This window comes from Acanthaster planci, linkage group LG03, assembly GCF_054643075.1.
Source record: "Acanthaster planci isolate LZ-2023a linkage group LG03, COTS_SCS, whole genome shotgun sequence".
Lineage (NCBI taxonomy): Eukaryota > Metazoa > Echinodermata > Asteroidea > Valvatida > Acanthasteridae > Acanthaster > Acanthaster planci.
Window position 1 is genome coordinate 2,463,375 of NC_141779.1, and position 27,948 is coordinate 2,491,322.

At 40.5% G+C, this 27,948-nt stretch overlaps 4 protein-coding genes across 4 annotated transcripts; 1 reads left to right on the forward strand and 3 right to left on the reverse strand.

Moving 5' to 3' along the window:
• Nucleotides 1-41: 41 nt before the first annotated feature.
• Nucleotides 42-4,049, reverse strand: LOC147799549 (uncharacterized). Its single transcript, XM_087134797.1, has 2 exons — nucleotides 3,517-4,049; nucleotides 42-3,086 (listed from the first exon to the last, which is right to left on the reverse strand). Exons 1-2 carry the CDS (start codon nucleotides 3,594-3,596, stop codon nucleotides 599-601), a joined length of 2,568 nt encoding a protein of 855 aa, XP_086990923.1. The 5' UTR covers nucleotides 3,597-4,049; the 3' UTR covers nucleotides 42-598.
• Nucleotides 4,050-5,085: 1,036 nt separating this feature from the next.
• Nucleotides 5,086-13,901, reverse strand: dera (deoxyribose-phosphate aldolase). The gene is made up of 8 exons (XM_022246761.2): nucleotides 13,770-13,901; nucleotides 10,597-10,694; nucleotides 9,115-9,262; nucleotides 8,781-8,879; nucleotides 7,986-8,120; nucleotides 7,600-7,728; nucleotides 7,311-7,423; nucleotides 5,086-6,803 (listed from the first exon to the last, which is right to left on the reverse strand). Exons 1-8 carry the CDS (start codon nucleotides 13,873-13,875, stop codon nucleotides 6,597-6,599), a joined length of 1,035 nt encoding a protein of 344 aa, XP_022102453.2. The 5' UTR covers nucleotides 13,876-13,901; the 3' UTR covers nucleotides 5,086-6,596.
• A 109-nt stretch (nucleotides 13,902-14,010) lies between these two features.
• Nucleotides 14,011-24,202, forward strand: tmem138 (transmembrane protein 138). Its single transcript, XM_022246773.2, has 5 exons — nucleotides 14,011-14,199; nucleotides 21,689-21,837; nucleotides 22,125-22,296; nucleotides 22,624-22,699; nucleotides 23,038-24,202. Exons 2-5 carry the CDS (start codon nucleotides 21,713-21,715, stop codon nucleotides 23,145-23,147), a joined length of 483 nt encoding a protein of 160 aa, XP_022102465.1. The 5' UTR covers nucleotides 14,011-14,199; nucleotides 21,689-21,712; the 3' UTR covers nucleotides 23,148-24,202.
• LOC147799550 (uncharacterized) lies at nucleotides 23,969-27,341 on the reverse strand. The gene has a single exon (XM_087134084.1). The coding sequence runs from the start codon at nucleotides 26,212-26,214 to the stop codon at nucleotides 25,483-25,485; it is 732 nt and encodes a 243-aa protein (XP_086990210.1). The 5' UTR covers nucleotides 26,215-27,341; the 3' UTR covers nucleotides 23,969-25,482.
• Between the last annotated feature and the right edge of the window lie 607 nt (nucleotides 27,342-27,948).

A 27,948-nucleotide genomic window follows, 5' to 3' on the forward strand; every position in this document is an offset into this window, starting at 1 on the left:
CACCCTGAAGCGAGGTGGAATACATATTGTATAAACTTTGTTTATTTTTGACTTTCACTTTTTTTCAGAGATCTCAATTAAATAAATTAATTTAAAATGAATCAAATACTTGAAAAGGTACGTACTCGAAGATTTGTAATTTATTTTAATTCAAGCAAGTGCATCTTTTTTGTGTGAATTCTGCCAACCGCGGGGGGGGGCTGCAAGCAGCAGTAAGTGCAGGGATATTGTGGATAAATAAAAGATTAATTTTATGGTGAAAATAAATTGTAGTTAGTCACTGGAACACAATAAATATATTGAAATTTGCATGACATTCTAGCAAACTATTGGACAGCTATTTGGGGAAAACTGTCGTGCAAAGAAGGCACTGCAATCCATGTACAATTAGTGCATGATTACGTTTCATTGAAAATTATACTTAAACAAGATATCATTCAAAAAATTGATTTCAAATATCCTTTTTTTCTGGTGAGCATTTTAGTGTTTTCGTTCTTTACCGTAATGGCACAGGAAATCTCTGAGACAAAAATTATTGTGACAATTATTTCTTTGAAAACGATTCGCAAATTATCCTTGTGGGCTACATCTGAGAATTTCACTTTTCTCTTAGACCCTGTAATGGACTAATAAAGACAACTTTCTGTGTACTAATAGTGACTGGGCCGTCTCTTCTCCCATCCCCAAGATGTGAATTCCCATCTGTCTGTGTACCATGGGGACCTTCGGGTTCTGCAAAGCTGGTATAAAGCGGCTTCCTTACTAAAGACTCATGGGTTCCTATACTACTATTGTCAATCTCAAGGACTTTCAAGATTGGTTTCAGTTCATCACCACGCCCAGAGTTTCCCTCTGACACGTCACTAATTGTAAGCGGCATCTGTAAACGATCCGGTGTCGCAGGTTTCTCGTTAGTTTGTATGGACTGCAGGGTTTCACGAGATTTAGTGAACTCTGTTGTATCATCCCCGTCTTTTTCTGGCTGAAGCCAAGAGACTCGTTTCCCTTTGCTTGTAGGAACCACAACATGCAGGTACTCCTTTAACATCTTTGTTTCGTCTTTGTCAAGGCTTTCACCGAATGTTTCCACCATTCTCTTAGGATATAACTCTGTCCCGTAGGTGTTTGCATGAGAGACAACATCAAGAGGGTCCTCAGGTATTACACCGAGACTTTTCGACGAAGAATTCTCTTGGAGTTTGTTGTTTTCGCCACTTTCTTCCTTCTTCTCTGCGTCTTGGTTTTCAGTTACCATGTTTGCAACCGAGCGGGCAACTAGCTCACTCCCGCCGTCTTGACTTTGGCGGCGATCGTCCGCTGGCGTTGTAGGCGGTTGTTTTGGAAAATTTCGGGAAGGACAGAAGCTTTCTCTGTCAGAGCCATGGACGCGTCTCACACTGCTCTCTGCCGGTAGATCAAGGACTTCACCTTCTCTTGATATTGACTGTCTTCCCTGGAGATAGTACATTCTTCCCTCTCGGTTTCGCCCATCCGGTCCTTTTCGTACCTTGAATTTCAACTTGAAATCGTCTGGGTCGGCAGACGAAGGCACGTCACTGGATGGGAAAAGAAGCATGCGCGCATCACTTGGTATTCCAGCCCTGTTCTGACGTGGGGAGATCTTCTGATCCTTCTCCACTTTTGACTGAAGTGAGTTCATTCTTGCAATCAAGTTCTCCCTTTCCTGTTCAACTCTGGAGTCATACATGGGATATAAGACTCTAAGTTCCTCTTTGTCTTGCGTCAGAAAGTTCTCTGGCAATGAATCACCGACATCGATGTTGAGGGTTGTGACTTTTAGTCCACCTCTGGCGTACAAGTTCTGTAGTTCTGGTGGGAACATTGCGTTTGGGTCTTTGGCGTATATGCCAGTGTAGCTAGAACTTGCAAATGTGTTAGCCATTGTTCCGACTTCGTGATTGATGGTATTCGGTTCCTGAGTTAATGTCACCGATTGGTCACTGGGGTGTTTGGTATCCTGCCTCTTTGATCTGTCTGGAATGGCTTGTTCCATGCTCGATGTTCGTACGCGTTTATCTCGACCTTTCTCCACTCTGAAACTTGGAGCGAGGCTGGAGACTCTTTTCAGAAACTCCGAGTATGGTATTTTACCAGTTCGAACCGCCGAGTTAAGTTGTGAAAGCAGCGATCTACGCTCGGCCTCATCGTAAGAGGTTTGAAATGAGTCTACGTTTAGCCGCGGTGTCTGATTAATCTGTACCAAGGTGCATTTAGGGGCGAGTTCTGGTAGATAAGTTATCGAGTCTTTGGTCTGTTCGTCATTTCGTGGACTAGTGAAGCAAGCTGCTTCATGTTGGCCTACATCCACACAAGAACCCTTGGAGCTGAACGCAGCAACGTCTTGAGGTGAATTGGATCGTATCACAGCGTTTATTGCTGCATCATCTGCCTTTCCTTCAAAGGCTAGGCCAACCGGTATCTCACGTGCAGCCCCTGCCCTAGAATTACCTGATGGTGTCTTGGGAGGAGACCTGCACTCCTGCATGGTAGCACTTTGGCCGTCGAAAAGCTTGGTGTCGTAACGAGCTGTTCGAGGTTGACGTTGCCTAGAAACGTCCTGAATAATTTTCCAGTTGTTCCCACTGACATCCGTAATATCCATGATATTAGGAAGTTTCAATTCCTCTTTTTCCTTCTCCGTTGCTAGGACGCCACCTAGCGGTTTGGCTCCCAGTGCTCCCCGCTTCACAGTGAATGTTTTAAACTTCTTCCCACAATCCCGTTCTAGGTAGACTTTCAAAGGAGAATTATTTGCAGCAACAAGATCCGGGGCTATTTTCTTGGCTGCATCTTCGATTGGTGGAAGTGTTACTATTCCTTGGTCGGGTTTTCCAGTGGGCATGGCGACAGGAGCAAACATTGCAGGGTTACTTATTGCACGTAACTCGTCCGCTGTGTACACTTTGCCGTTGCAAGTACAGTTCTGTTTATGGAGTGCACGGTTAACGCTGTTGGTGAGCTGCTGGAGAAAGCGTCCCGTTTCCAATCTTGTTTCCATGGATACCGGCATCTGCTTAGTATCATTGAGTTTGTCCAGCCATTGCTTCGAAATTGTCTCTTGAATGCTGCAAAATAAAACAAACAACAAAGCCACGGTGCGTCACTTAAATCAATCAATCCACCGCATCAGAGGACACCACCGACAAAAATTATATTCTCTGCAGGAGGAACTAGTTTTCCTTCGAGCATTCTTTCTTTCTGTTCTGACAAGAAGCTGTGATATCAAAAATGTCAACCCCCCCCCAGCCACGCAAACTTCGCAACTTTTGCCCCTCTGCCACGTTTGTAAGTTTAAACAAGTGCCTTGTCTTCAAAGTCATGGCTACATCTCCTGGAATTATTGATGCTGATTTATGTACTTCACATATAAAAGAAACCGTTTGTAGCTGATCTGGCAGTCCGAAGTGTTCTAGCTTTAACTCTTCAGTTTATTTATTTAAACAATTCAATTGGAAGTCTACCCAGTGTTCGTCAAACTACTTTGTGGAGTCTTACCTGTCAGGAGGCAAATCATGCCTCGGGGATTCTGCCCCCATCGTTTCCGCGTCTTCATGTTCCACAGACGCAGTCATCATCAGTGAGTTACCCTAACTCAGGCTAGCCAACTTTCACTGCATAATTATACAATACATGAATTGTACAATTCAGCAAAGAGGTTTACAGACGGCTATCTCGTGCACAATTGTGGAAATTTGATATTCATTTTCTCATCTGAATGCTCCACAAACGGCATTGACACGTACACATTCAGGTATAGTATGTTCCAATGTTAGGCCTCTGAAACACAACCTGGGGGGTAGACCTACCGGCATCCGATCAATTGAAATAACACAAGTTTTTCTTGTCATCCGGTTTGTTTGCATTTCACTGGTGTCCCATACAATTGTCCGAGTCTTTGTTCAGTACTGACTGAAGTGAACCAGTCACACGTTGCACCCATTGCCGGACAACGGGAGCAGGATGGGGGCATCGCGAGGGGTATACGCGAGGACATAAGACTACAGAGGGAAAGTGTAACCCGCGTGAGCGCGTCAGTTGCAAGCAGGAAGGCGTGTATAACTCGTCACGCGACGTATTAACTACTTTGTGTAAGCACGGACCCTCGTGGTGTCAGATATCCCTCAAAACGCTGACGTCAGCACTTGTCAGTAGGAAGAATGAATCATTACCTACAGGGCAAAGTTCGTCACAATTCGACAGCTTTATCACTTTTGTACTTCATTCTAATAATGACTGAGCAAACTAGCTCTCTTTACGAATTTGATTAACACAATAATGTTTTTCAAACCACACAAAAACGACTAACACATCGTGATTAAAACATCACAGAAATGACGTAAAAAGCGCTCACGGATGAAGATGCAAACGAGTTGCCATACAACAGGTCAAAATATTACAAATAGATTCGATATTTTTATTTTGACATAACTAGAGACGTAATCCCTACGAAATCTTGTCTATGAATGTCAAAAACGAAAAATAAAACGGTCAATTCCAATGTAAATATTTTACATGAATTTTCTTGAACGAAAGACGGAGACAGAGATCGATGTATGAGCAACCATCCGAAGTTCCCACCACGAGCATTCTTTCATGACAGTTATATTCAACATCATCAATGATTCAAGTTTTTACACTGAACAATCACTAAGGATCATTGTGGCTCTTGGCTACTGGTAATCCTCCGCCTAAGACGCCTTGAATAGAAGGATATAGTCCCTGAGAATAAAACCTTCAGGACCCTTGCTGAATTATTCACGCATCACCAGGTGCGTCGAAAGTAACCAATGAAAGATTGATTGGTTTGTGTGGAAGCCAAGACTAGTTGCTTTTCTAATGTACAACGAATCAATCTGCTGGAGAGGGTAAAGGTCTGCGACATGTATATTGATACTGCATAGTTTAGGAATGAAACCTCATTATTTGTATTTAGTTATGAAGGTCAAAGTACACATTTATCCAAGCACTCACTAATGACACCCAAAAGCAATAACGCGCATTTCATGTGTATTAACGCCCATGAACTGGTGTCTACGAGGCAAAAATTAACACCAGAAGCAAGCGTCTGGAAAATAAACATGGAAAGTCAATGTTTATTCATGATTTAATTTACAATATGCAATCAGTATGTCACATTCATACTGATTGGTAATACTTAAAACCTTTCCAATCTTTAGGTAAATTATTAAAAAACCATTGTCCAAAATGGTTTACTGATGTCTTGAACTGACTCAAAATCATAAACCTGAAGCCTTACAATGAAAAACATTCGCTACATCTGTTGGAAGACTTTACAGTATAAATCACAGAATTAGTACAAATATTGAGCTTTATAAACATTTAATGAAAATAAATTTGCCCTCAGTCAACAACTGTAATGCCAAAAAAATTGGAGTAAACATACTAGGCCGAAAACCACAAATTTAAATACAATAGCCAATGTTATATCTAGTGTTTAACAAGTGTTTGTTTATTCAGTGTTTAATACATCCAGAAAAATCCCCAAAGTGAAATATGCCCTTAAATTTGTTATAAATATTGTTAGAATACAGGTACTCTTTGAAATGCAAAAACCTGTTAAATTTCAAGACTGATTTTCCACCATACAGAGAAGCTGCAGCGTTGTAGGTACAACAGATAATGACTTCATATTTTCATTACTTAATCCTTAACCCTAACACTCCTCAGTCCTCCAACAGGTGAAGGTCTGAGGAGTGTTAGGGTTAATCAAAGCGATAGTTTCAGAAGAAAGATTTATGACAATTTGACTCTTTGTGCACCCTTGGTATTCTGGTTCTGAACAGACACAGTCTGTATAAAACACACAGAGGGACAACTGATGACTGAGATGACTAACATATTAGTACACAACGTGTTGATAGTTCAGGAAGGAGTTATGCTTCAAATAGGCTGTCAAGATGATGAAACACTCAATGTAATAAAATGATGACATTAAATGGATGACATGCATGGGTGTGGCAGTGGGAGCCACTAGCCCCCCCCAAAAATAAAATTGATAAATTGAAAGTGAATGGGGGACAAACAAAAGAAATGAGAAAACGATGAAAGGGGATGAAAATCACAAAGTTGCTTTAAAATACTAAAAAAAATGGCCCCTCTTTAGGGAGAAAATCCAAGCCATGCCCAAGATGATATGTGTCTTTGTGCATCAAAGATGTCTACTACGTAGATTACTCAAGTCCGTATTATGCAACAAGAAATCTAAATTTAAATTTGGAGTCAGAGCTTTTGTTATTACATCCACATCCTATTTGCATCATCCAGAATAAATGCAATGTTGCTTTAACTCATAGTCACTGCACTATTTCGAACCACCTCGAACAATCCACTGGTGTTTCAAATCTCACACTATAAAGGATCTCTGTCTGAATCCAGAGAATTCACAGTTCAGTGTAACAACATTCCAATAAGTCAGTGTGGCGGATGGTACTCAATGTCACTCACAGTGGTCATGGGTTGCTTGCAAACTGAATTATCGAAAAGTGGAGTGACTTAAGTTATCTCGAAACCAAACTCAGTACTGAAGGGAATCAAAGATGACAGTACATGTACCTCTAAGCCATAGCAAATTCATGCGCTGCTGCGTATCGGCCAGTTACGCCATGGAAGATCTGCCTCTCAATATCACCCAACAATGAGCTTGCCCCAAGACGGAACAGGTCAGGGGTCAACCAATCATTTCCTAGCTCTTCCTTCATCAAGGCTAACCATGCACATGAATCCTTAGCTGTGCGTATACCACCAGCTGGCTTGAAACCAACCTGGATTTGGAATGACACATACAAATATGATACCGACTTAGCAGATATAACACCCTGCTGGACTGCTATCAATTGGTTGAATGAGTAGCAAAGGTTAAAGGTCAGAAATCCATTGAGATGTAATCCACTGTAGCCCTCTGATGACCCAAACCATATGGTGGACTCTTTTGACACGGTTCTCCAATCATCTAATGCAGTCTAATACATTCCTCAAGTGTGCAGAATGTATACTGCTGTTTCATGTGCATTTTCATGGAATACTGGTTATTGCAATAACTTCTCATCATCACTGAGGCTCAACTTTGGAGTACACTAGGACTGCCTAAGCCTATAGACTACCCAAAAGAATACGTCATGCACAAATTTATGTGTGTGAAAGGCATTAGTGACAAAACTAGCACATGAACCAACATCCAAGTGCTCCATTCATTTGCACTACACTTCCTGGTTCGAAATGAAGGCACACTCCTGTATTCTATACCACAGCAATCTCACATCAAGTCTTACCTTGTATCCTGTCTTCTTGTGGTATTCTCTGATAGCTCTTACCATAACCAAACCAACAGGAAGGATGGCATTCACCCCTTCCTTACCAGTTGATGTTTTGATGAAATCAGAGCCTAGAAGCCAATCAACACCCATGAAAGAAACATGTCAGTCCACGTAGTCATAATGAAGATAGGTGTAACCAACACCAATTCCAATGAGAGTCCAATTAGTTAAGCAAAGTGAAACAACCTGTAATTTACACGGGTTCAACGATACAGTGATTAATGTGCATTACTGTTATTCCTACCTGCCATCATTGCTACTAAGCTTGCTTTGTACACAGTCACTAATGAGCCTAGTTCCCCTGTAGCTAAGATAGTCTTCATATGAGCTGGTCCACAAGCCTCACGGAATGCTCGGACCTCTTCATATACACCTAGACAGGGAGTCACGACACAAGAAGATTACATTGAATTCACGAAACTGGGAGGGCCAAACCAAAGTTGTAAACCTGGAAATAAAACAGCAATGTCAAACAAATAAATTTTCTAACCGAACATCCAAAATGTTAATTCAAGAACAGAATGTGAAATAATGACAGGCTTTTTTCCTCACAGCCGTGGTTAATTTAAACATGTTCTTTACCTGCTGAAGGTGCTAACTTAAAATGAGAAACACAAGATTTTCAACCACCTTTCCAGTTGCCAGCTAGAGCATAAGCTCTGTTGATGACAATATCAATCTCCCTAGCTCCATCCTCTACAGCCATTTTGATCTCTGCAAGTCTTGTCTTGAAGTGTGTCTGTCCAGCAGGAAAACCAGTAGCAACTAAGTACATGAACCAAGGACAAAAGACTGTCATCATAGGTGTCAAGAGGAGGCCAGCAAGGGAGGCTACTTGCCCCCCCCCCCCCCCGCATCCTGCCCCCCCATAAAAAAAATTGAAAAATGAAAAATGAGTGAACAGTAAAAAAAAAAAAAAAAAAAAGGAAAAAGGGGAAGAAAATCACTATTTTCTAAAAAAAAAAAAAAACCTCTAGATTAATCCCTCCCTGTGTTGTTCATCACTTCTTAGCTGATAAGTGATTTGGACCTTCCTCCAAAGAAAGAAATTTGCCCCCTCCCCTAACCCTGGAAACAAATCCAGGTGACGCCCATACACAACACTCCGGGTACATGACAACTTCTAAGTTCAGAGACTGTACTGCAATTTGCTTGACAACAGCCCATCAATGAAAGCCATAAAAGAAAATCTCATATATTGAAAGAAAACACAATTGGGATCATTCATGTTTTAAATTCTCTTCATGGACACACACAGTGAGCCCTGATGATGGATTAACAACCTGTTTATACTTTCCATTATCTGTGCAAGTGAAAATCATCATCATTCTCCTGTGAATGCTTTCAGGGGGTGAAAGGACATCAAACTGAAACTCTTGGAAGACTCAAGAGAGCAATGAAACCAAAGGATGGTGTGTTGGTTACCTGATGCAACAGGGATGTGAGAGGCTCCTAGTGCTTTCAATGTTTGGACAGCATCAGCCACTCTTGCTGGGTACACACAGACCGCCCCAACTGTCAAACCTATAACGCATCAACACACACACAACTGTGAATACTCAAACATCAAGTCATTTCTGATAACATCTTGAAGTAATGTTTCCTCCAATTTAACCTGTTTGAAGAGAGTTCACTTCAGAAAGCTTGTTTCATTTTGAGTTTTCATTTCTATAATTTATCTGCAATTAACTGCTCTTTAAAAATGAAATTCTGTTTCGTTTCTTGTAAATGTTGCCGTTTTCCATCAATGACCACTTACCTCTGTCCTGCATGCCAACAGCTTCCAGGAGGTCAGGCCTCATTGGCTGTTTTGCTTTGAAACAAAGTCTCCCCACATTGGTCTCTGTATCATCACCTGACAAGGTTGTTAGGTCAATACAGGTCATTGCCTTTAGCAACCAGGCAATCTGATGGGAAAATAACAAACTGAGTATTGATTACTGTTATAAACAAGCCCACCCAAAATGAACTCACATCTCAATAAAGTACATTACCTCTTATTGTCATTAGGTCTTAATTACACCTTAGACCAAACAGTCAATATTGTTTTTAAATTTATGCTTGAATGTGTATATGCTATTACACATTACACAATCAATGTCCACATATGCTGACATTAGTTCACAGTAATATTTGTTGGTGGTTGACTGTTTGTGATACAAAGTTCATGATATGACTGACTATCCATATCACACAATAGTCAGGGCTTTGCAGGTCACATAATACGGTTCCTGGGAGCCTGTCTCCAGGGAACCCCCTTTGGGTCGGGGGGGGGGGGGTGAGAGCATTCATGATACCAGCAGATCTGCAATGTGCTATGCGTGCTGCATTTGGCTCCTTCCCAACAGTGGCACGTACCACAGCCAATCAGACGTTGCGTACGTCACGTTGGCTGGGATTTTGGGCATGCTCGCTACACTTCTCCTTCACTGCTGAGCGAATAGTTAGAAGTCAAAAACCTACCCTCCGCAACGGAGGCGTGTCCCACTTTGTGTACTTGCATGCACTAGTGGAAAAATGCCAGGGCCGGTCCTGGGGTGGTAGCAGGGCTTCTTCCAGCCACTCATCGTTCGCTGCTCAAGCAGCAGGAATACAGACACCCACAGGGCTCCGTTCAGGAGTAGCATTTTGGGCATTCGGGATAATGGGGAGGGGGCTCGGTCTCTCTGATAGGCCTGGATGTGCAGAACTAGAGGCCAATTATCCTGGCAAGGGCAAGCCTATGGCAGTTGACAACATGCTGACAGGCTGCACGAGTCATGACCTGTTTTGGGCCCCAGTCGCGGGATGGTCTGGTGCAGGGCAAACTTACTGGCGACTTGCCACACACACAGTCTCTCGGTTATTGGCCACCAGCTAAAGGTTCGGCGTCTCGTGCCCGTTACACATGCATCACAAAATCCGACGTTTCTTGGCCGTTACTTATGCATTATTAAATCTGGCGTCTCTTGCCCATGACACTACAGAGAAGAGTTCTTTTGTGATAGTGGTGCTATGTTGTTAGCAATAAGTATTCAACTAATAGCATTGTTGCCTTTACATTTGTATGACTCAAGGTGATTCTGGGGCTCCATAGCAATATCTGTAAATCTTTAACATTTTGCATTTGTTATCTCAAGTTGTGGCTGCAATAAATGCTTGGCGAGGAAGGGCTGCAGCATGCCCAAAAAGAGTTCCCCCGTCCTCTCACTTCTCTGCAATTAAATGAACCATCAGCTCAAATCAATCAGAAGAAACAGACCTGTGTGTTTTTCTTGACTCCCCTGCGAACTTTCAACTCTTCTGCCCTTCTGAAGCATGCTGGTTTATTCACACGCACACTCTCAACCCATTCCAAATCTAAAAGCATTATTTTGAGATACAGAAGAAAATATATTAAATTAACAGAAATGCATCTATAACAATGGCAGTATAAAAGTACAGTCCACCATTGGCAGTTAAATTCAAACAGTGACTGACGAAATTATTGTTGACAAGCGGACCTTGTTTAAAGATGGTTATGGGACTAAACTCCCAGTGAGATTACTCTTTCGCTCAAGATGTTATTTTGAAGAAAGAACTGAAGAAGGCCATTCCCATTGAGAGTCTAAAGACGCATACACGTACACTGTATTTGGAAAATTGCCAATAGAAGCACGTGGAAGTGTTGACATGACAAACACGTGTGTGCATGATTGCTATAATTCGTCTGTTTAGCATGTGACGCCACATACAGCTGTATTCAACTGAATGTGGGAACGTGCCCCAGAGGCTGATTTTAGGCACAATTCATAACATGACTCAGCACATTTGACCTGAAATTGAAATCCTAGAATATTGTTTCTCTTGGAATATAAAGTATTCACTCAGCTGAAACTTCATCAGGTTAGTTCTCAGGTACATGTACTCATCTTAGATATGGAGCAATTTTGTTGCCTCAAAGGAACATCACGCACAAGTGATAAATGATAGATTGAACAGTGCCTTTAAGAGCCAATGTGTGGATATTTTCAAGCAGTGATGACTGTGTTCAATATTTGCTCCATGTAATAGCACAGCAAAATCACACAACAGAGTAAGAACAGACTTGGATAGACCGGACAGACCATCCTCACAAATTACACATTTTACTTTAGTAACAATGTAGACCAGTTTGCAGATGTCCATGTACAGTGTGTATATCAGTGGCTGGCCAAACCAATAGTCTCCACTATTAAACAAGTTATTCACAAAATGTTAAAACCTCACAAAACTACATGTATCAAAACACTAAATAAAAAAACACTACCACTACATGTTCATAACAAACCTGACTGGGGAGTCAGGTTAGCAAGGTAGTTCTTCCTCGTCTTCCACCTCTGTGGTCCTGGGTTCGATTCCCGGCCCAGTCCACACGTGGATTGGGTTTTCAGTCCCTACCTGACTCTGTGGGTTTTACCCAGAATATTCCTCTGAGATTTTCCTCCCACTTCTAAAACTGTAACTGCTTCTTGCTGTCTCCCCTTTACTGATGTTGGTGAATGTGGGTCCTTTGGCGGCTGCCTGAGGCGTCCTTGTGTGCCATCGGCTCAACCATGTTTAAATGTATTCATTGTTCCACGCTTAATGTCTTCATTGTACAGCGCATTTGAACATATCTATATGAAATTTACACTTTATAAATGAATAAATTATTATTATTATGAAACTAAGTCTCGCACTAGCTTAACGGGACAAATGTTGACTTTGATTACAAAAATTGTTGGAAAGATGAACCTTCTGCAAAGGAAAGAATTCCACACCAGCTCATCACATTTCATTAGCATCACATGTAGGTGTCATAGGCAAATAACGAACAATAGTTTCTCCCTAAAATCTTCCTCAAAAAGAAGACAGTACAGAATTCTTCCCCTGGCAGACTGTGCCTTACAAAATGAAAAAATGAAACAAAAGTCCAATGTGTTACTTTAGCTCGGAATACATGTATAGCTAGATTTCCACCTGTTAACTTGATTGCATTCTTCATAAGTACCACCTGCCCTTGCACAAACTCCTAAACAATAATTATTCACAATGTTATGGAAGCAGATTATACATACATGTAATCTGGCTTTTGACTTATTGCAATAAACCTCCAAGTTAGCCACACCCCTTAGACAACTCCACGGAATTGTGCATGTTGAGTTTTATTGATAGTTTGTGAGTGGTAGTCCCCTCAAATCTTAAAGATATGATGTAAAAGGAATTAAATGTGGTACACACTCTGTCCGTCTGTGATCAAGTCAATATTTCAGAGCTATTTTGGGGGGCATAATTCTGTATCCAGCTACTGTGATTTTTGAGTTCCGCAAAACACCAACAAGTTTTAAAAATAATATGTGTATGAATATAACTTTTCCGCAGAAAGTTAAGATTTTCAAATTGAATGGAATGGTTTGGAATGAAATTACAAGGTGAGATAGAATTGGTTACGTTTGATGGCAATTACGAGGAGGCCAACTATAGAACTGTCACTCAAGGTAACATTAACGTAAGTAGGGAGGATTTTTTGTCTTACTTTAGAGTACTTCCAGAACATGCACTGATAACTTTTGAGGCACAGTTTGAAACAATAGTTTGGTACAAAGCAAATAAAAGTCTCTTGGTTGGAAATCCGGGAACTTCCGAGTATTTCTGCATAGCATCAATTGGACAGGAATAGAAGTGGAATTTTGCCTTTGTGTCTGTGGTGTGTTAAAAACCATCAAATGCATGGTGATCTTTTATATTTTCCAAAGTTCTTTGTTTTTCCTTCTTCCAGTGAATAAATACTGAAGGCAACAAGGCAAAAGAGGTTTTGATAATTCTGCGATGTGAATTTGCCTAGAGCAGCAATTACACTACATGCATATAAGTTTAACTACAAATTGGATGAACAGCGCCCTCAAATTTGGAGGTGAATACATGTATGCCTAGCCCGGTGCGGGTGTTGGTCACTTCGCCCCGTTTCCACTTCGCCCCATTCCCGCTTCGCCCAACTGATCATTGTTCATTATTTTCTTTTTAGTATGCAACAAATAAAAACGTCGACAGTTTGAGTACCGAGCCAAGTCAGAGGTTCCCATTCAAACAACTTGCCAACGCAAATGTTATAACCATGACCAATTTTTGACTGCGGGTTGCATGTATCAATTTTATTTCATTCATTAATCTAACCTTATCTCGGCAAGGGTATCCCGGTATGAGTTGCACAACTTATCAGAATTCCCAGCTTCACTTACATGTAATACGGGCTTATGTCTATGTCTATGTGTTTTGTATGATGCCTCTTATATCCATCAGCGGACCACATTTGAAGTGGATGTGAATTTGTGGAAGGCAGTTGAAAACTTTCATCATTATGTAACCGCCTCACTGACTTCCATTTACTCTAAAGTTGGTTTCGGGAAAAAGAAAAAGTTACAAGAAAGTATTTACCAAGTTCGGTACCAGGATTGCGCGCCGCCATCTTGCTCTGTCTACCATGTCTACGAGATTTACAAACGTTCTCGAGAAAGGAAACTCGCAAAAGTACAAGAACCATTTGTATGTAATAATGGATATAAATTGTTTGTCACTTTTTCGAACTGAATCCTATTGTAAGGTCACCAGTGGGAAAAAATTAGTAGGCCTATGAATAATTTTCAAGAATCTACAATATTTTCCAAACCCTCGCGAGATTTCAGTCGACAACAATGTCAGAAGCGAAGAATGTTGACACAGTACGCATGTTTGACAGGCGATTATACTTTATCATGTTTATTGTGCATATTATGTCATGTATGTGGAATGTGACTGTGAGGGATGAAGAGAACGTTGTCTGAGTTACCTCTGAGACCTTCAAAGTCTTCATGAGAACATTGTAAAGGTAGGCTAAGACATTGATTGTTTTGGTTCTGGAGACGTGGGGAATTAAAAGCTGGAGACGTGCAGGGATCAGGTCAACTCGGTCCCAAACCAACTCGGACCCATTCCATCTCGGACCCAGGCTAACTCGGACCCATGACCAACTCGGACCCACGCCAACTCGGACCCAATACTAACTCGGACCCACGATTATCTCGGACCCACAACCAACTCGGCCCCACGCCAACTCGGACCCACGCCGTTTCGGACCCACCTAGAGTCAACTCGGACCCACTGAGTCTTATGGTTGCATTACACCAAATACGCGCCCGTAGACCGAAATAGCGCTGACTCTTCAACCTCGCGAAGAGGTTGGCCTTCATTTTTTCGTTCGAAATTCAAGATTATGGACAGAACGATCACTTTTCGTTTCAATTTTATGAACTTTTTTATTCGCCATTTCCCGAAGATACCCCCCTAATAGTAGGGACCGCAACGGTCTACTGCGCACATCATCTGCGCACGTACAGTTTTGTGTACAAAAGTTTGGTTTCGCGTCTCCAAACCGGAACTCTCCGGTTTGAACAGGTTCTTCCACACAGCACCATTCTCAAATCGCTTCGTTTTTCACACACGGCAAGCTGACGACTTCCGTCAGCACCTCGTCGAAGTTTTGGCGAAGTTCGCCCGATTTTTCTTCGAAATACGGCCGTGAAAAGGAGGTTGGTTCTTCTACAAGCGATTTTGGAGCATTTCTGTCGTATATACAAGAAACTAGTGTCCATTTTTGAAATTTTCAGGTTATAAATACCCTTAATCATTTGGACTTGTATAAAAGACTGTGAGCGCATTTGACCGCCGAGCGAAATAAGTTAGCGTAACACGCCGAGTGACCGCCATGGGACCAACGCGTCGCACGGTCTGTCAACAATCGTGTGTGCGCGGTGGTGTAGCCGCGTTGTTTCGTACAGTGCGCAGCGCGGAGCTTTTTTCACGCACCTTTGCATTTCGTGTAACATCATTTTTGATGAAGATTTGTTTGGGGAAATGACTTTGAAACCAACATTTATCAGCTCTTACATCTATACATGAATATGTCGATGGTAAATTTTTTTTTGGAATATGAAATGACTGTCCACATGCACACGATGGGTGAAATGATGAATGAACCTGGAATTTTATGAGACTTCCAATAAAGAAAGGCTGAATAAGAAGGACAAAAGACTTAACAATATTTATTTCAAAGTTTTTATTGTTAACTTTAATGTATTTAAAAAAATTACACCGACTCATTTAAGTTAAAATTATGTTTTTTATATCTGAGTGTTCTGTCCAAGTTTTTTTTTTTACTTTATATTTTGGATGAAAACTGAAATTTTGAAAAATTTCTTCGAAGTTTTTTTAATAAGTGGAGCTCTACATCTAAAAATCTTCGAGAAAAAGACGTGGTCATTTGTATGGTGGATGTTTGTCATATGAAATGCCCCAAACATTCTGGTTTGCTTTACTGTTGCTTGGTAAGTCATTTGAATGTTTAGTTTTGTTTCTTTTCTATTTATGTTATAATTGCCTTTTCACAATCTTTATTTGTTTACATAATATGTTAACACTGTATGCTTAATGGATTAATATCCTTCAATTTTATGATTTATTGAAAGAAGATTCCTTTAATAAAACAAACTATTCGGCAGATATTTGGAATTATGAAGTCTTCTTTTTCTGTCCGTTTTTAAACAGCCCATTTCCTTCAAAGTCATGGGCATCCCAACTCAGTTGTGGCGGTCCAGGATTGGATGAAACGCCAAAACAGGGTGATGTTTAAATGACATACACAGTTACTGATGCAGAGTATAACAACTTTGTCTTAGGTTTAAGAGAAATGGTTTCAAAAAGTGCTGGGGATACCCTTACAACTTTTAAGGAGATTCAAGACGATATCACAGACATCTGCCATGGAAAAGACGATGTAGGTTCTAAAATACTGTGTGAGATTAAGAACACAATGAGTGATCGTGCTGCTACTGAATCTAAGTTCAATGCAATCCTCCAGTCTTATAGAGAGTCATGCCTTCCTAAAATAACAGATAACTGGGATTCTTTAAGCAAGACTGCCAAGCAAAAGTTGATTGAAATGAACAATTTCTGCTGTGGACTTCACCTCCTAGTTTCAATGGCAGAAACAATTTCAGCATTGTGTAAACAATTTGTTTATTGATGCAGCAACTTCTTTTCAAACAACCACACGTGATGACATGAATGTAACAATTCCATTGCTAGTCGGTAAAACTGTCAGCCACCACTTTGCTTCTGAGGATGGGGAGAGACAGATGTACACGGGTGAAGTCATTAGTCAGGTTCCTGGGTTTCCTCACTGGTTCAACATCACATAAGATGACGATGAAGCTGTGTACTCATACAAACTTGTTGAGGATTACAGAGATGGCAACTTGGAAATTGTTCCCTCCTAATCCACCCATAACTACATAAAGAGAAAATAATGCATTTCAATGTGTTCAGTATTAAACAGCATCTGAATCTGTTCTTATCGCCATTGTTCCTGTATGTTGAAAAGGGTCTTCACTCACACCTCATTTTCAATTTCTGATTGTAGGACATAATGGATGCCTATATCCTCAAAGTAGACCTACTTGTACATAAAGAAATTGTTCTTTCTAGGACTTCTGTAAACTTCATTCTTGCCTTAATATTCTTAAGTGTCAGCAATAAGAAAACTAAGCTATATCAGAGAAAATCAGACAAACTGTATTATTAAAATCATGCAAGGAACTGGTTCACCTACCAGTAGTTAACTTCTTACAGTTTGTTAAACGGATGAAACCACAACTGGTGCTTAGAAAGCTGACTTACTTTCCAGCAACTTTGAAGAATTAACCATGTTTTCCTTTCAAAAACAAGCCAGAAGTAAGAATGTGAGATGAAGTTAGGATTATAAAATATAAATGTGATTGGATTTGAAACTAAACTCAAAATGAACCAAGATGCACGTGTATTGCATGTACATGTACATGCATATATAGTTTTAATATGACTTTATTGCTCTTGTTACATAATACAGGTCCCTTTTTATTTGTATTCATTGCATGGGATGTGTGAACAATTTCAATACATGCATACTGTTCATTTACATGTCATCTGTAGAGCAATGCATTACTTTTGTGTTACAGTTCATGGCCCTGAATACACATGTACATGTATGTGAAACAAAACTCATTCGTTTTAGAAAATGCGTTGAATCTCTTAATGTCTGCTCTTGGCTACCCAAACTTTTGTCTGTATTAATACATACTTCAGGGCAACCAACTGCACTGAATTACTGTGTGGTAATAAATAGATGGTTCATTTAAACCAAACAGAAACGTTAAAGTATGTCAAACTTCAAAGATTCTAGAATTTGACTTGTTTTAGATTTAAGATTTTATTATCTTCCTAATGTTTTATCCAGTTGAGGGTTTAATGTGACAAGAAAAATGCAATATCATTGTGTACATACATGTACTGTTAAAAATGGTCCCTGATCTGAAGTTAAAATTTCTTAAACTGTGCTGTTGCTATCACCATGAAAATTTCAACTGAATTAATCGTTTCCATGGCAACTGGTTACTGCCAGTATTAGGCTTAAGCATACTTTTCAGTAATACTGTACATCTAAACATTGGAAAAAGAAAAGTATGGCTAACATACTTTTTTCTTCCACCTAAACACTGGAAACAGAAAAATATGGCTAACATAAAGAAAATGGCAATTTTCTCGCCATTTCATGTCTAAAGATACGGCAAATTAACTTATTTTATACAAAGTTTTTTGTCTGTTTCTATGGCAACCTTCTCCAATAATCTACCTTTAGAATTGTTATGAATCCTTAAAATTGGAAAGAGATGTTAATCTATTGGAATATAGTGAAAACAGGATCCGTTTAGCATTTTCATATCCGAAGATATGGAAGCTTCAATTTGTTTACTACATTGTTTACTACACTATAAATTAGTAAACAAATGCTGTCGTAAATAACTCATTAATCGTAATCCCAATTTTTATCCAATTTCAAGTCAGGGTGATTCATCAGTTTTTCATTGATATTATGAAGTTTGAACTGTAAAATTGGGGCTCATTACAACCAATTGAGGAAAAACGTAAATAGCCGCGTTTCCATGACAACCCTATTTGTAAACAAAATTCCACACATAGATTTATGTGTACAACATACACTGTGCATACAATTTTGTTGATTCAAAAAAGAACGGCTGAAAATAAATGAGCAACAGAGATGTTTTCTGTGACTCAATTTGTTTATCATTTTGTTTACTGCTGTAAACACACAAAATGTGGCACTACTTTAACCATGATCTCCATTAAGAAAAAGAACGAAAAATTCCCATTTTCAGAAAATTCAAATCGCCATATCTCAGCAACGCCTCGACCAAATACAGACATATTGGTATCAATGTGCTCAGAATTATCCCCTCTTTCAACACAACACAGTCATAAAGCTTATAGAGCAACTTCAAAAATCCCATTTCTGTCCCTACTAATAGTAGTAAAACTATGCGCTCATATGGATGTAGCCGCCTGCCTCTATCCAAAATAGGCCCGCATTGTGGGGCTTTTTGTGAAAGAAATACTCTGAACCGGAAACATCAATCCCAAATTCGGGCCGATTATATAAATAATTCTATGATCCCTCGTGATTACGGCACGTCTTATTGTAGAAAATAAGAAACCATGGGATCACAAAATATTAATAATGAGCTCACGAGCAGACATACGATGCTTCAAAACCGTCTCCAAGTTTAAGCCAATAGGAAATATTCCACATTTTTATTTTAAAATGATTCGATTTGTGTTGTTCGAAATTACCAACCTATTATTTGGAGTTAAGGCCTGTATGGATGAATTCCTCCATCTGCTTAAATCTTGCCGGTATTGGGGGTGGGGGAGGGAATTAATGGGGCAAGGTGGAGGTGTAAGACTTGCCAGGCCAAAAAAAATTGAAAAGTGAGGTGGGGAATAACACCATTAGACACTGTAAAAGGTCAATGTTCGTGACATTGATGTATATCTGCAGTATTTGTTGTACGTATGCAGTATATCTTATGTACATTAGAAGGGCCTATCTGTGGCTTTTTATTGCAACAAAAACTTTGGGGGCTGTTTGGTGAAAGTTCATTCGATTTCTGCTCGTGATCTGGATCTGGACAACGGAGAGATTCTGGGAAGCCTGTGCCACTGTCTCCCCGGCCTGCATAACGTGTAGAGAGGACGTTACAGCTTGGCAGCATACAGTGCAAAAGTGTCATTTACCAAATGCTAAAATGTAAAAGTGGACAAAATAAAAATTTTCAACAAGTTAATCACGCTCCTGGGGTTGGGTCCGAGTTGACTCAGGGTGGGTCCGAGTTGGTTGTGGGTCCGAGTTGGTTGTGGGTCCGGGTTAGTATTGGGGCCGACTTGACATGGGTCCGAGTTGGTCGTGGGTCCGAGTTGGCATGGGTCCGAGTTGGCATGGGTCCGAGTTGGTTTGGGTCCGAGTTGACTCGAAACCGACGTGCATACCCCTAGCCTTTGATCAAGGCACCCGCGGCGAAATGGATAGTCAAGACCACACAACGAACTGCACGCAAGTGTTACGCCCCAACTGTAGCATCAGTGCCAACTATAGTTGGGCCCGTCCCAACAAATGTGCTACAGTTGGGCCAGCCCAACTACAGCAGAGAGATCCTGTGTGCATGATGTGCCCAGCATGTACCTAAGTCATATTGTTTACAAATGTCATGTCATTGGTCATACTCATAGGGCTAGATCATAGATGAAGAGATGAAGTGCCACATTTTTGATGAATTGTGTCAAGTGTGAGACACATTGACTTGGATAACGTTGAGACATTTGCCACAGACATTGGTCAACAACAGTTGGGCCAGCCCAACTGCAACACTACAGTTGGGACTGTCCCAACTATAGTTGGGACTTATGCTATAGTTGGGGTGTAACACAAGCCCTGCATGCAGTAACCGAGCTGTGTGTGTCGTGGAATGTGCGCGCCGCCGCAAGCACCTTTGGCGCTTTGTTTTCAGTGGTCTATCTGAATTATTCAGTATGCTAATGTTTATGAATTATTCACATTTCTCTGAACCAATTGTGTTTGGGGGGCTAAGCAGTCTGAGAATATTAGCCCCACTAGTGTGGCATGGATCACTCCCAATTCATCCTTAGCCACACATCCGTCTACGCAATTTCGTGTCGGCGTATTGAACATTCCGGTGCACCCACTTGTCATCGTGGGCGCAATTTCTTTTGCACATGAACATGATTCTTGACCTTTCCGCTTTCTAAAAACCATTTATTGAATGATTTCACTCACGTTATTCAGGTATTTTCCAGTCTTTTTGCCTTTATCCATTCAATCTAACGGGCTCGCTCTCTCAGTCGCCATCTTTAAAATAAGGTCGTTGAGCATTACGTCACTTGACCCCTCATCGTTTCGACGGCTGTTCCATGTCAAGATAACTAAACTGCTGCCAAAGTTTTGGAAGAGCCCATTGGTACATGTAGTATCTTATCGCTCGGTCCGTGTATTACATATGTCCTGACATGGAGCAGCCTCAACGACCTTATTTTAAAGATGGCGACTGAGAGAGCGAGCCCGTTAGATTGAATGGATAAAGGCAAAAAGACTGGAAAGTCATGACGTTCGGTGCGATCAAGGGATTTGTGTGATCGGTCCTGCTGCTGCTGTCAGTCAATCACTGATCACCATTTCTTCCTAATTCCTGGCTTTGGGAAGACAGTTTTGAAAACAGGACAGGCCCATATAAATGCAGAGATTTTGTTCAGGATCATATCAACCAGTTGTTTCCTTCTTCCCTGGTTCAACTGACATGACTGATAGCTCACATCCACCAATTTTACCAAACAGCTACAGTAAACTCCGACTAAGTCGGCATTGCGTAACCCGCCTTATCGTCTAAGTTGGCCGTTCTGTCTGTAATGCATTTCCATTAAAAATTTCATTTCAAAGTCAGCATTTATAAGTCATCATTTCATATAAGTCGACATGTTTTTCTCGATCCCTTTTCCACAAAACCACAAAAATTCCTTTGTGTATGTCAGCATTAAAAAAAATTGCGCTTAGGTATAGTTTCCTTCGCCATCGTTGCCAAGAAGTGTCAAGTGACAAGTCGCGTGCATGGCCAGCATGAGTACATAAATACCAGTAACCCCTCTTGTGCTACCCGCTTGCGCTTTGTCCAGTTGGCATTCACGTAAGTCGTCATAATTTCTTGAGTCCCAAGAGTGCTGATGTAGCTGGAGTTTATTGTACCACGACTACCTCTAGTTATTTAGTTACATTGAAGAATGACATTTAACTTTTACTGATCCTTAATTTTCTTGGCAATACAGTACTTATGGCTTGGAATTCTGGCCTGACATACCTGGCGAAAAGTATGAATTGAAATTTGAAGTTTGAGTTTAGCTTTTTCTTTTTCTGTGCGCAGGATAACTTCAACAGGTCAAGAATCATGAGAGAGAGTCAGTATCGTTGGGTCCTGTACCTCCAATATTTCCTCATATTTGTAGATTTATTCGTCAACTCTTTTGTGGATCTTCTGCGGCTTGACAATGTCACCCAGCTTGTTATGTTTATGTAAGTAAGACCTGATAGAAAGAAAATAGAAACTGTGTGTTTAAATGAAATGAAAATTCCGTAAATCAGTCGTTCTAAAAAAATTACAGCTTTCCTTATAAAGAGAACGTCATTCTCTATTCTGGCCTCAGCAGGTTTATTAACCTAAATCTGTACAATCTTTTTTGTTTTTCAAATAAAGGGCAAAAAATTGTTGTAGCAAATCAAGGGTTAGCTTTAAGATTTGAATAATTACAACTTGGAAAACAACATGTTGAAAATATTTCTTTTTGAAAATTGTTGTGCAGAGTCCAAGATATCTGCCTCATCTTTGCGACAATTGTTGTATTCTTGATGTTCTTCAACACATACGTATTCCAAGCTGGTCTGGTTGGATACCTCGTACATAAGTTCAAGTTCACCATAGCCATATTGTTCTTGTACTTTGTTCTGTGTCTGGGCCTGCATATTTGGACCATGGTAAGTTGACATTGTAAATGATTTTCTATTCAGATTTCATATATACATGTACATTTGTATTTATTGTTTTTCACTCATATTTATGTCAAATTTGTTTCAGAATTTCTGTAATTATGTTTGTATTTTCTTTGATGCGTTATGAACAGCTACAAATGTGTTTTAATACAGTTATTGTTAAAACAGATCTTATACTGTAGCAACTTTCATCGTACTGTTAAAAAACATCATCACTGATTGAATTTTACTGATTGGAGAATGCTGTTCTCTTTGAAATACTGGGCACATAGTAACCAGAAATGTTTAAACTGTTGTCTTTCATCTTGATAGACGCTCAGATGGGGAAACATTGATGCATATATCTGGAATGAAGGGTTCCAGGCTTTGTATGTCTTCCAGAGAGTAGGTAAGTGCAGTCCTTTATTAGAGAGAAGAATTCAAGGCCTACAGAATTTTAACAATCAGTCAGTTGGGTAATCCGTTGGCACACACCCATAATGGAGCGTACCGGTGGTCATTTAGGAACAGCCATGCATGTGAGCAAAGTCCGCTCTTTCATGGTGGTAGTGTACCAACTCATATGCTTTGATCTCAAATGATTTTACTCTTTTGAAATACCAATCTCACTGTCAGCAAATTTGGACTTTTGGATGAAGAGAAACGAGGGTGTTTATTTCTTTCTGTGAAAGTAATGATCATCTGTGTTTCTGCCTAAATGGTATCCTTATTCTTATGCATTTGTAGGTGCCGTATTCTACTATTACTACTACAAACGAACAGCTCTTCGATTGGGAGACCCCCGATTCTACAGAGACTCTGCCTGGTTAAGGAGACAATTTGGAAAAGTTCAGTAAATCATGGCATGCGTTTTTCTGCTCCACTGAAATTGTGAATATGCGTTTTACAGCGTGTGTGTGTTTTTACATGTATTTATTTATTGTATACAAACTGTTTCATTGAAAAGTACTGATAGTATTTGCCTTTGTTTTTATTAGTGTGTCTTAAAAAAAAGATAAAACTTGTTGGGTTTTCCCTCACTGGATTGCTTGAACTGTTTACAGGTATGATATGTGTTTGAATTGAAAATGAGTGCCTCGTGAAAGCAGTGTTCTTGTATTCATGAAGAATTCGTCCCCTGTATATCTAAACCTGTTTTATAGAGCGTGCTTTGTATCTGCTCCGAGCGCAACAATAGAGGGCGTGTTTTTTGGGGTACTCACCACATAAGCACGTGTTGATAACGCGGAGCACGCTGAGTACGCGTAACAATTTTATTTCTTAAAGTATGGTCTTTGCGTACACACAGAATGCATGCAAGAACCCTTGACAAACTTACAGCCATCTGTCTTTCTTTTGCCCCTTGAGGGTGCTCTTCAACTTGGGGCAGATGATTTATATGATACTTCATCATTTTCCAGTAACCAATTGAATTGAATTTGAAGGAACCCCCCCCCATGTATGGAGACCATCCATCAATGTCATTTATCCAGTAAGCCATCAGTGGACAAGACACTGACTGGCCATTCTTTTGTTGTTGACTATGTTTTGTATGTCAACAGTCACATTACAATCACTGGGGTCATATGTCATGATGATGTCAGACTGCCTGTAATAATTATGCAAATATTTTACTGCCAAGAACATCAACATTAAATATTATAGGCTCACAACAATATTGACAGAACCAAATGTTTTTTAATGCCAACCAAATCTTTCTTTGAAATACATGTAAAAATCAAAATTAACACACCATTGATTTTAAGCATAAGTTTTACTAAATATTGAGACCACCGTACTATCAATGTTAACAAAGATTTGTGCTTTACATGTATGCTACTCTATGTAATATTTGTGTTAAGAAAATGAAGTTGTAAATGTGAAAGTTGAATTAAAAGAGTTACATAGAGCAGTCCTGGTAGCGTGCAAGACATCTTATTACATGTATATGTATTCATGTAGTCTGCTTCTCTCTACGTCATCTAAATATGATTACATTTCTGATTGCCTCATTGCCTTGTTCTTTGTTTGGATATTATATCGAAGGTTGTGCCGGACATGCAATGTATGCTCATCCAAATGTGAAAAGGAAATTAATTTGAAGTTTTTGCTGTTTTTCTCCTGATTTTAAGATTTGAGTATTCTGACCCCCGTTTTGATAGTTTAAACTTGATTTTTTTGCATCCCTGTGCAACATAAAGATGGCTATGACATCTAGGAGGCATGCAGACGAGGCTTGATGTTTACAAATGGACTGCTTCTCGTCTGTAAGAAATAAATATAGGCTATAGTCGCAACTTGCAAACTGCCCAAGTTAAATGTACATGTATTAAAAAAGGGCCCTTGGGTTCTCTCAAAAGGAGAAAGAATGAAAAAACACTCAAGACAGAGGGAGTTCCTAATTAATCTTCTTTACAAGATTGAAAAACACTACAAAACTGAAAATCCCTCAAAATGGAGTCATATAAAAGACAACACTCTTTCCATTTGACCATTACATGGAACCTTGGAAGAGTGGAAATTTTACTCTGTTGGTTTTCACTGTTTTGAGTGGGTCTTACTCTTTTTAAAGAGTGATTTTCACTCTTTTTGAATGGTTTTATTGGGGATTCACTGGTTTTGAGAATGAGGTTTTCATCTTCGTAGATATATATGTACGTCTATGGTTATTTAATGTTCTACATTGTGATAAACTGCATGACTGTGTAAACAAAAACAACTAGCAAGGCTAACATGGCTTAAACAAAGACTAGTTATGCACCAGCTATTAATTAAAACAAAAAGAATCAGATTGTTTCCATTGATTCTCCTACCAACTTTAAATGAAACATCATGAGCCAAATGAATGCACACACCAATAACGAAATACAAAAAGATATGCACATGTTAATGGCAGAATATAATTATGAATGTCTTTCACAGTTCACCAGTTATGTTTTTTATGAATGTAAATTTTGGTGTTCTGATACCTGTGTACGATCTTAAACACAAAATGAATCAGTGATCTGTTTTTCACTGATGGCTAGCCTTACTTTTACTAGCCACTGGTAAGCAAAAAGGACGGAAATATAAACCCTTCACCAACAGCAATTATGTTGCTCTGATGAAAACAAGTTATCTTTAATTGTTACAAGCAGGTGCACTGAACAACCTGTCGGTACAGGCACTTATCCCTTTATAATCATTCATCTTCTACTTGTAAATCGGACATCCAGGACCCAATATTTCCTTTCCTTTTGAAAGATCAGATATTGGTATCTTGCCTTCCATCGCCTTCAGGAACTCATCTGGCTTGTAGAACACTTCTAACTGGCAGATGAGAAGTTGCTCATCAACTGTAGCCACAGCGAAGCCGTGCATTTCAACCAGTTGCCCCTCACCCACTCTGCCCTTGTACTCTCCGGTGAAGTTAGCCCAATGGCGCCAGGAGAAGGCGACCCTAGGGGGTCCAGAAAAAACCCGTAACACCTCCCACGCGAAGCCTTCTGGAAACGCACTTCGGAAAAGGCAGTGGGAACTCTCGAAGGAGTGTTGCTCGCTGTTGTATAACTCTTTGGAAGCAGCGGACAGCAGCCAGTTGTAATTACCGATTGCTGACGACTCTTCACCGCTGAAGAATTTCTGGCCGTTCGCCTGAACCCTGTATTTCTCTTTGTTGATGGTGGTCCAAGTCTTGTAGTCAGGGAGATGTGAGGCTTCCATTTCCCATTTCTTCACCAAGTTCTCCACGATCAGTTCGAGTGAGCCCGGCTCGTGATTCATGGTTCTTCCTTTGAAGTACAGCAGATCTGCCTTGCGATAGTCTGGTTTGTCGCCCCTCCATTGTGCAGGTGGATTGTCTAAGTCTCCACGATCTGGGCGTAGAAACACGCATGTTTCGGCCACTTTTTTTAGCTGTTGATCAATATCACTTGTTGAACTCATGACTGAGCGTTTGTTTCCTGTTCTTCTCTCTCTCTCTCTTTTCAGTAATATGCTTGAAAATAGGCTTTACGTATCACTTCAAGCAAGTCATAGCACCGCCACTCATTGTAAGTACTGTAATCAAGCGATTGCAGTGATAGGGCCTACACACGACTGTGTTCGCATTCAGACTAGTTCAAACCTTTGAAGAAACATTAGCAATTGTATTTCAGAAGAGGGCATGTAAAAGTTAATGTTACGCATGAACGGGGCGTCTGCGTGATTTTGCGCGCTGGATTAATCCTTGATGGATTGTTGGGAATATCAATTTGTCAATAGTACGGAGCTTTTAAAGGGACACAGGTGAGAAAAAATTGGGAAAAATGTTCGTTCGAAGGAAAAAAAAATCGATTACCTGGAAGTGAGCGCACATGCGTAGTATGGAAAACCAAATGTGTTCAATGTTTTCACACGGCAAAAACGTACAGACGGCACGCAGCCTCCTGCACCGCACCATAGCCGCACCCACCTCCCGCACATGCTTGTTACGCGTCCGAGCTAGTTACTGAACGTCTGCTATGATCCGAGCCCGAAGGTACGTGGAGAGTAAATTCTCTAAATCAGGGTGAAGTAATACACGGTTATCTTCTTAATCTCCACTAATAACCTGGAGATTTTTTTTTCGTTCGAACGATTTTTATAGGTTCGTCTGAAAAGAATTCCGGAGATACCAGTATAACAATGACCAACACAAAAGCAGCGGGGGGGGGTCTCTATCCCATAGTTGGCTTCATATGGTCGTGGGCGCACAGACATAAACCCATTGATCTCCTTTATAATGGAGATCAATGGTATAAGCCAGACAGACCAGCAGGCTGTCTTGCGCCTATTGAAGTGAATACGTCACTCACACAATTAGTGTGTAAAAGGCATAAGCGCGAGAACCAGCGCGTGAACCAACACGCGCGCGTACTCCATTCGTTTGCACTGCACTTTCTGGTTCACAGTGACGTTAGACCTCGGTACATTCACTTTGGTACTCTATAACCGAGATTTTAAAAAGTGGAGGCAAGCAGCGCGCCTCCAAGAGTTTGCAACGCGTTGACAAATCACAGTGTGCGAAATCTGTCGACCCAATGCGCGCTGGAAAGGGTCGACCGATGTCGTGCACGGTGATTGGCCGACGCGTTGCAAACTCTTGGGAGCGCACTATTGTGAATCGGCCGTATAATGCGCGCGACGTATTAAGATGGCATGTACTGTTTACATGTGCTCTGAAAAGACGATCCCATTTTTAACCCTTTTGTGCTGCAATCTCTTCTTTTCAAATGTTGCAACCGCACTTTTTAGAATCTGCATGGGCGAAACGGATAATTTTTTTTTTTACAATCAGAAAATGGCCTCATAGCATTTTATGGCTGGAATTCTTCAACTGTGTGTAAATTCCCTATACCAAGGGAGGAATTCAGTGCCCACGCTTTTGGACTTAGACGGGTGCTGTCTCGGCTACGGTACCCCGCCGTCGTTTTGAATAGGTGTCCAGCTCCGGGTTTATACGTCTGTGGTCGGGCAGCGTAATTTTTTTTCCTAGGACGGTTAGGGGTAGCCTAGTAGAGCCTGAAAGTAAAAGGTCACGCAGCGAGCTTCCGGAACCCTAGTGCGCTCCACCTATGGGGATTTTACATTGGGCCGTTTGATCACGTTGGATAATTTTTGGACGAATAATTCCTAACTGAAACCACTCCATGAAACGCT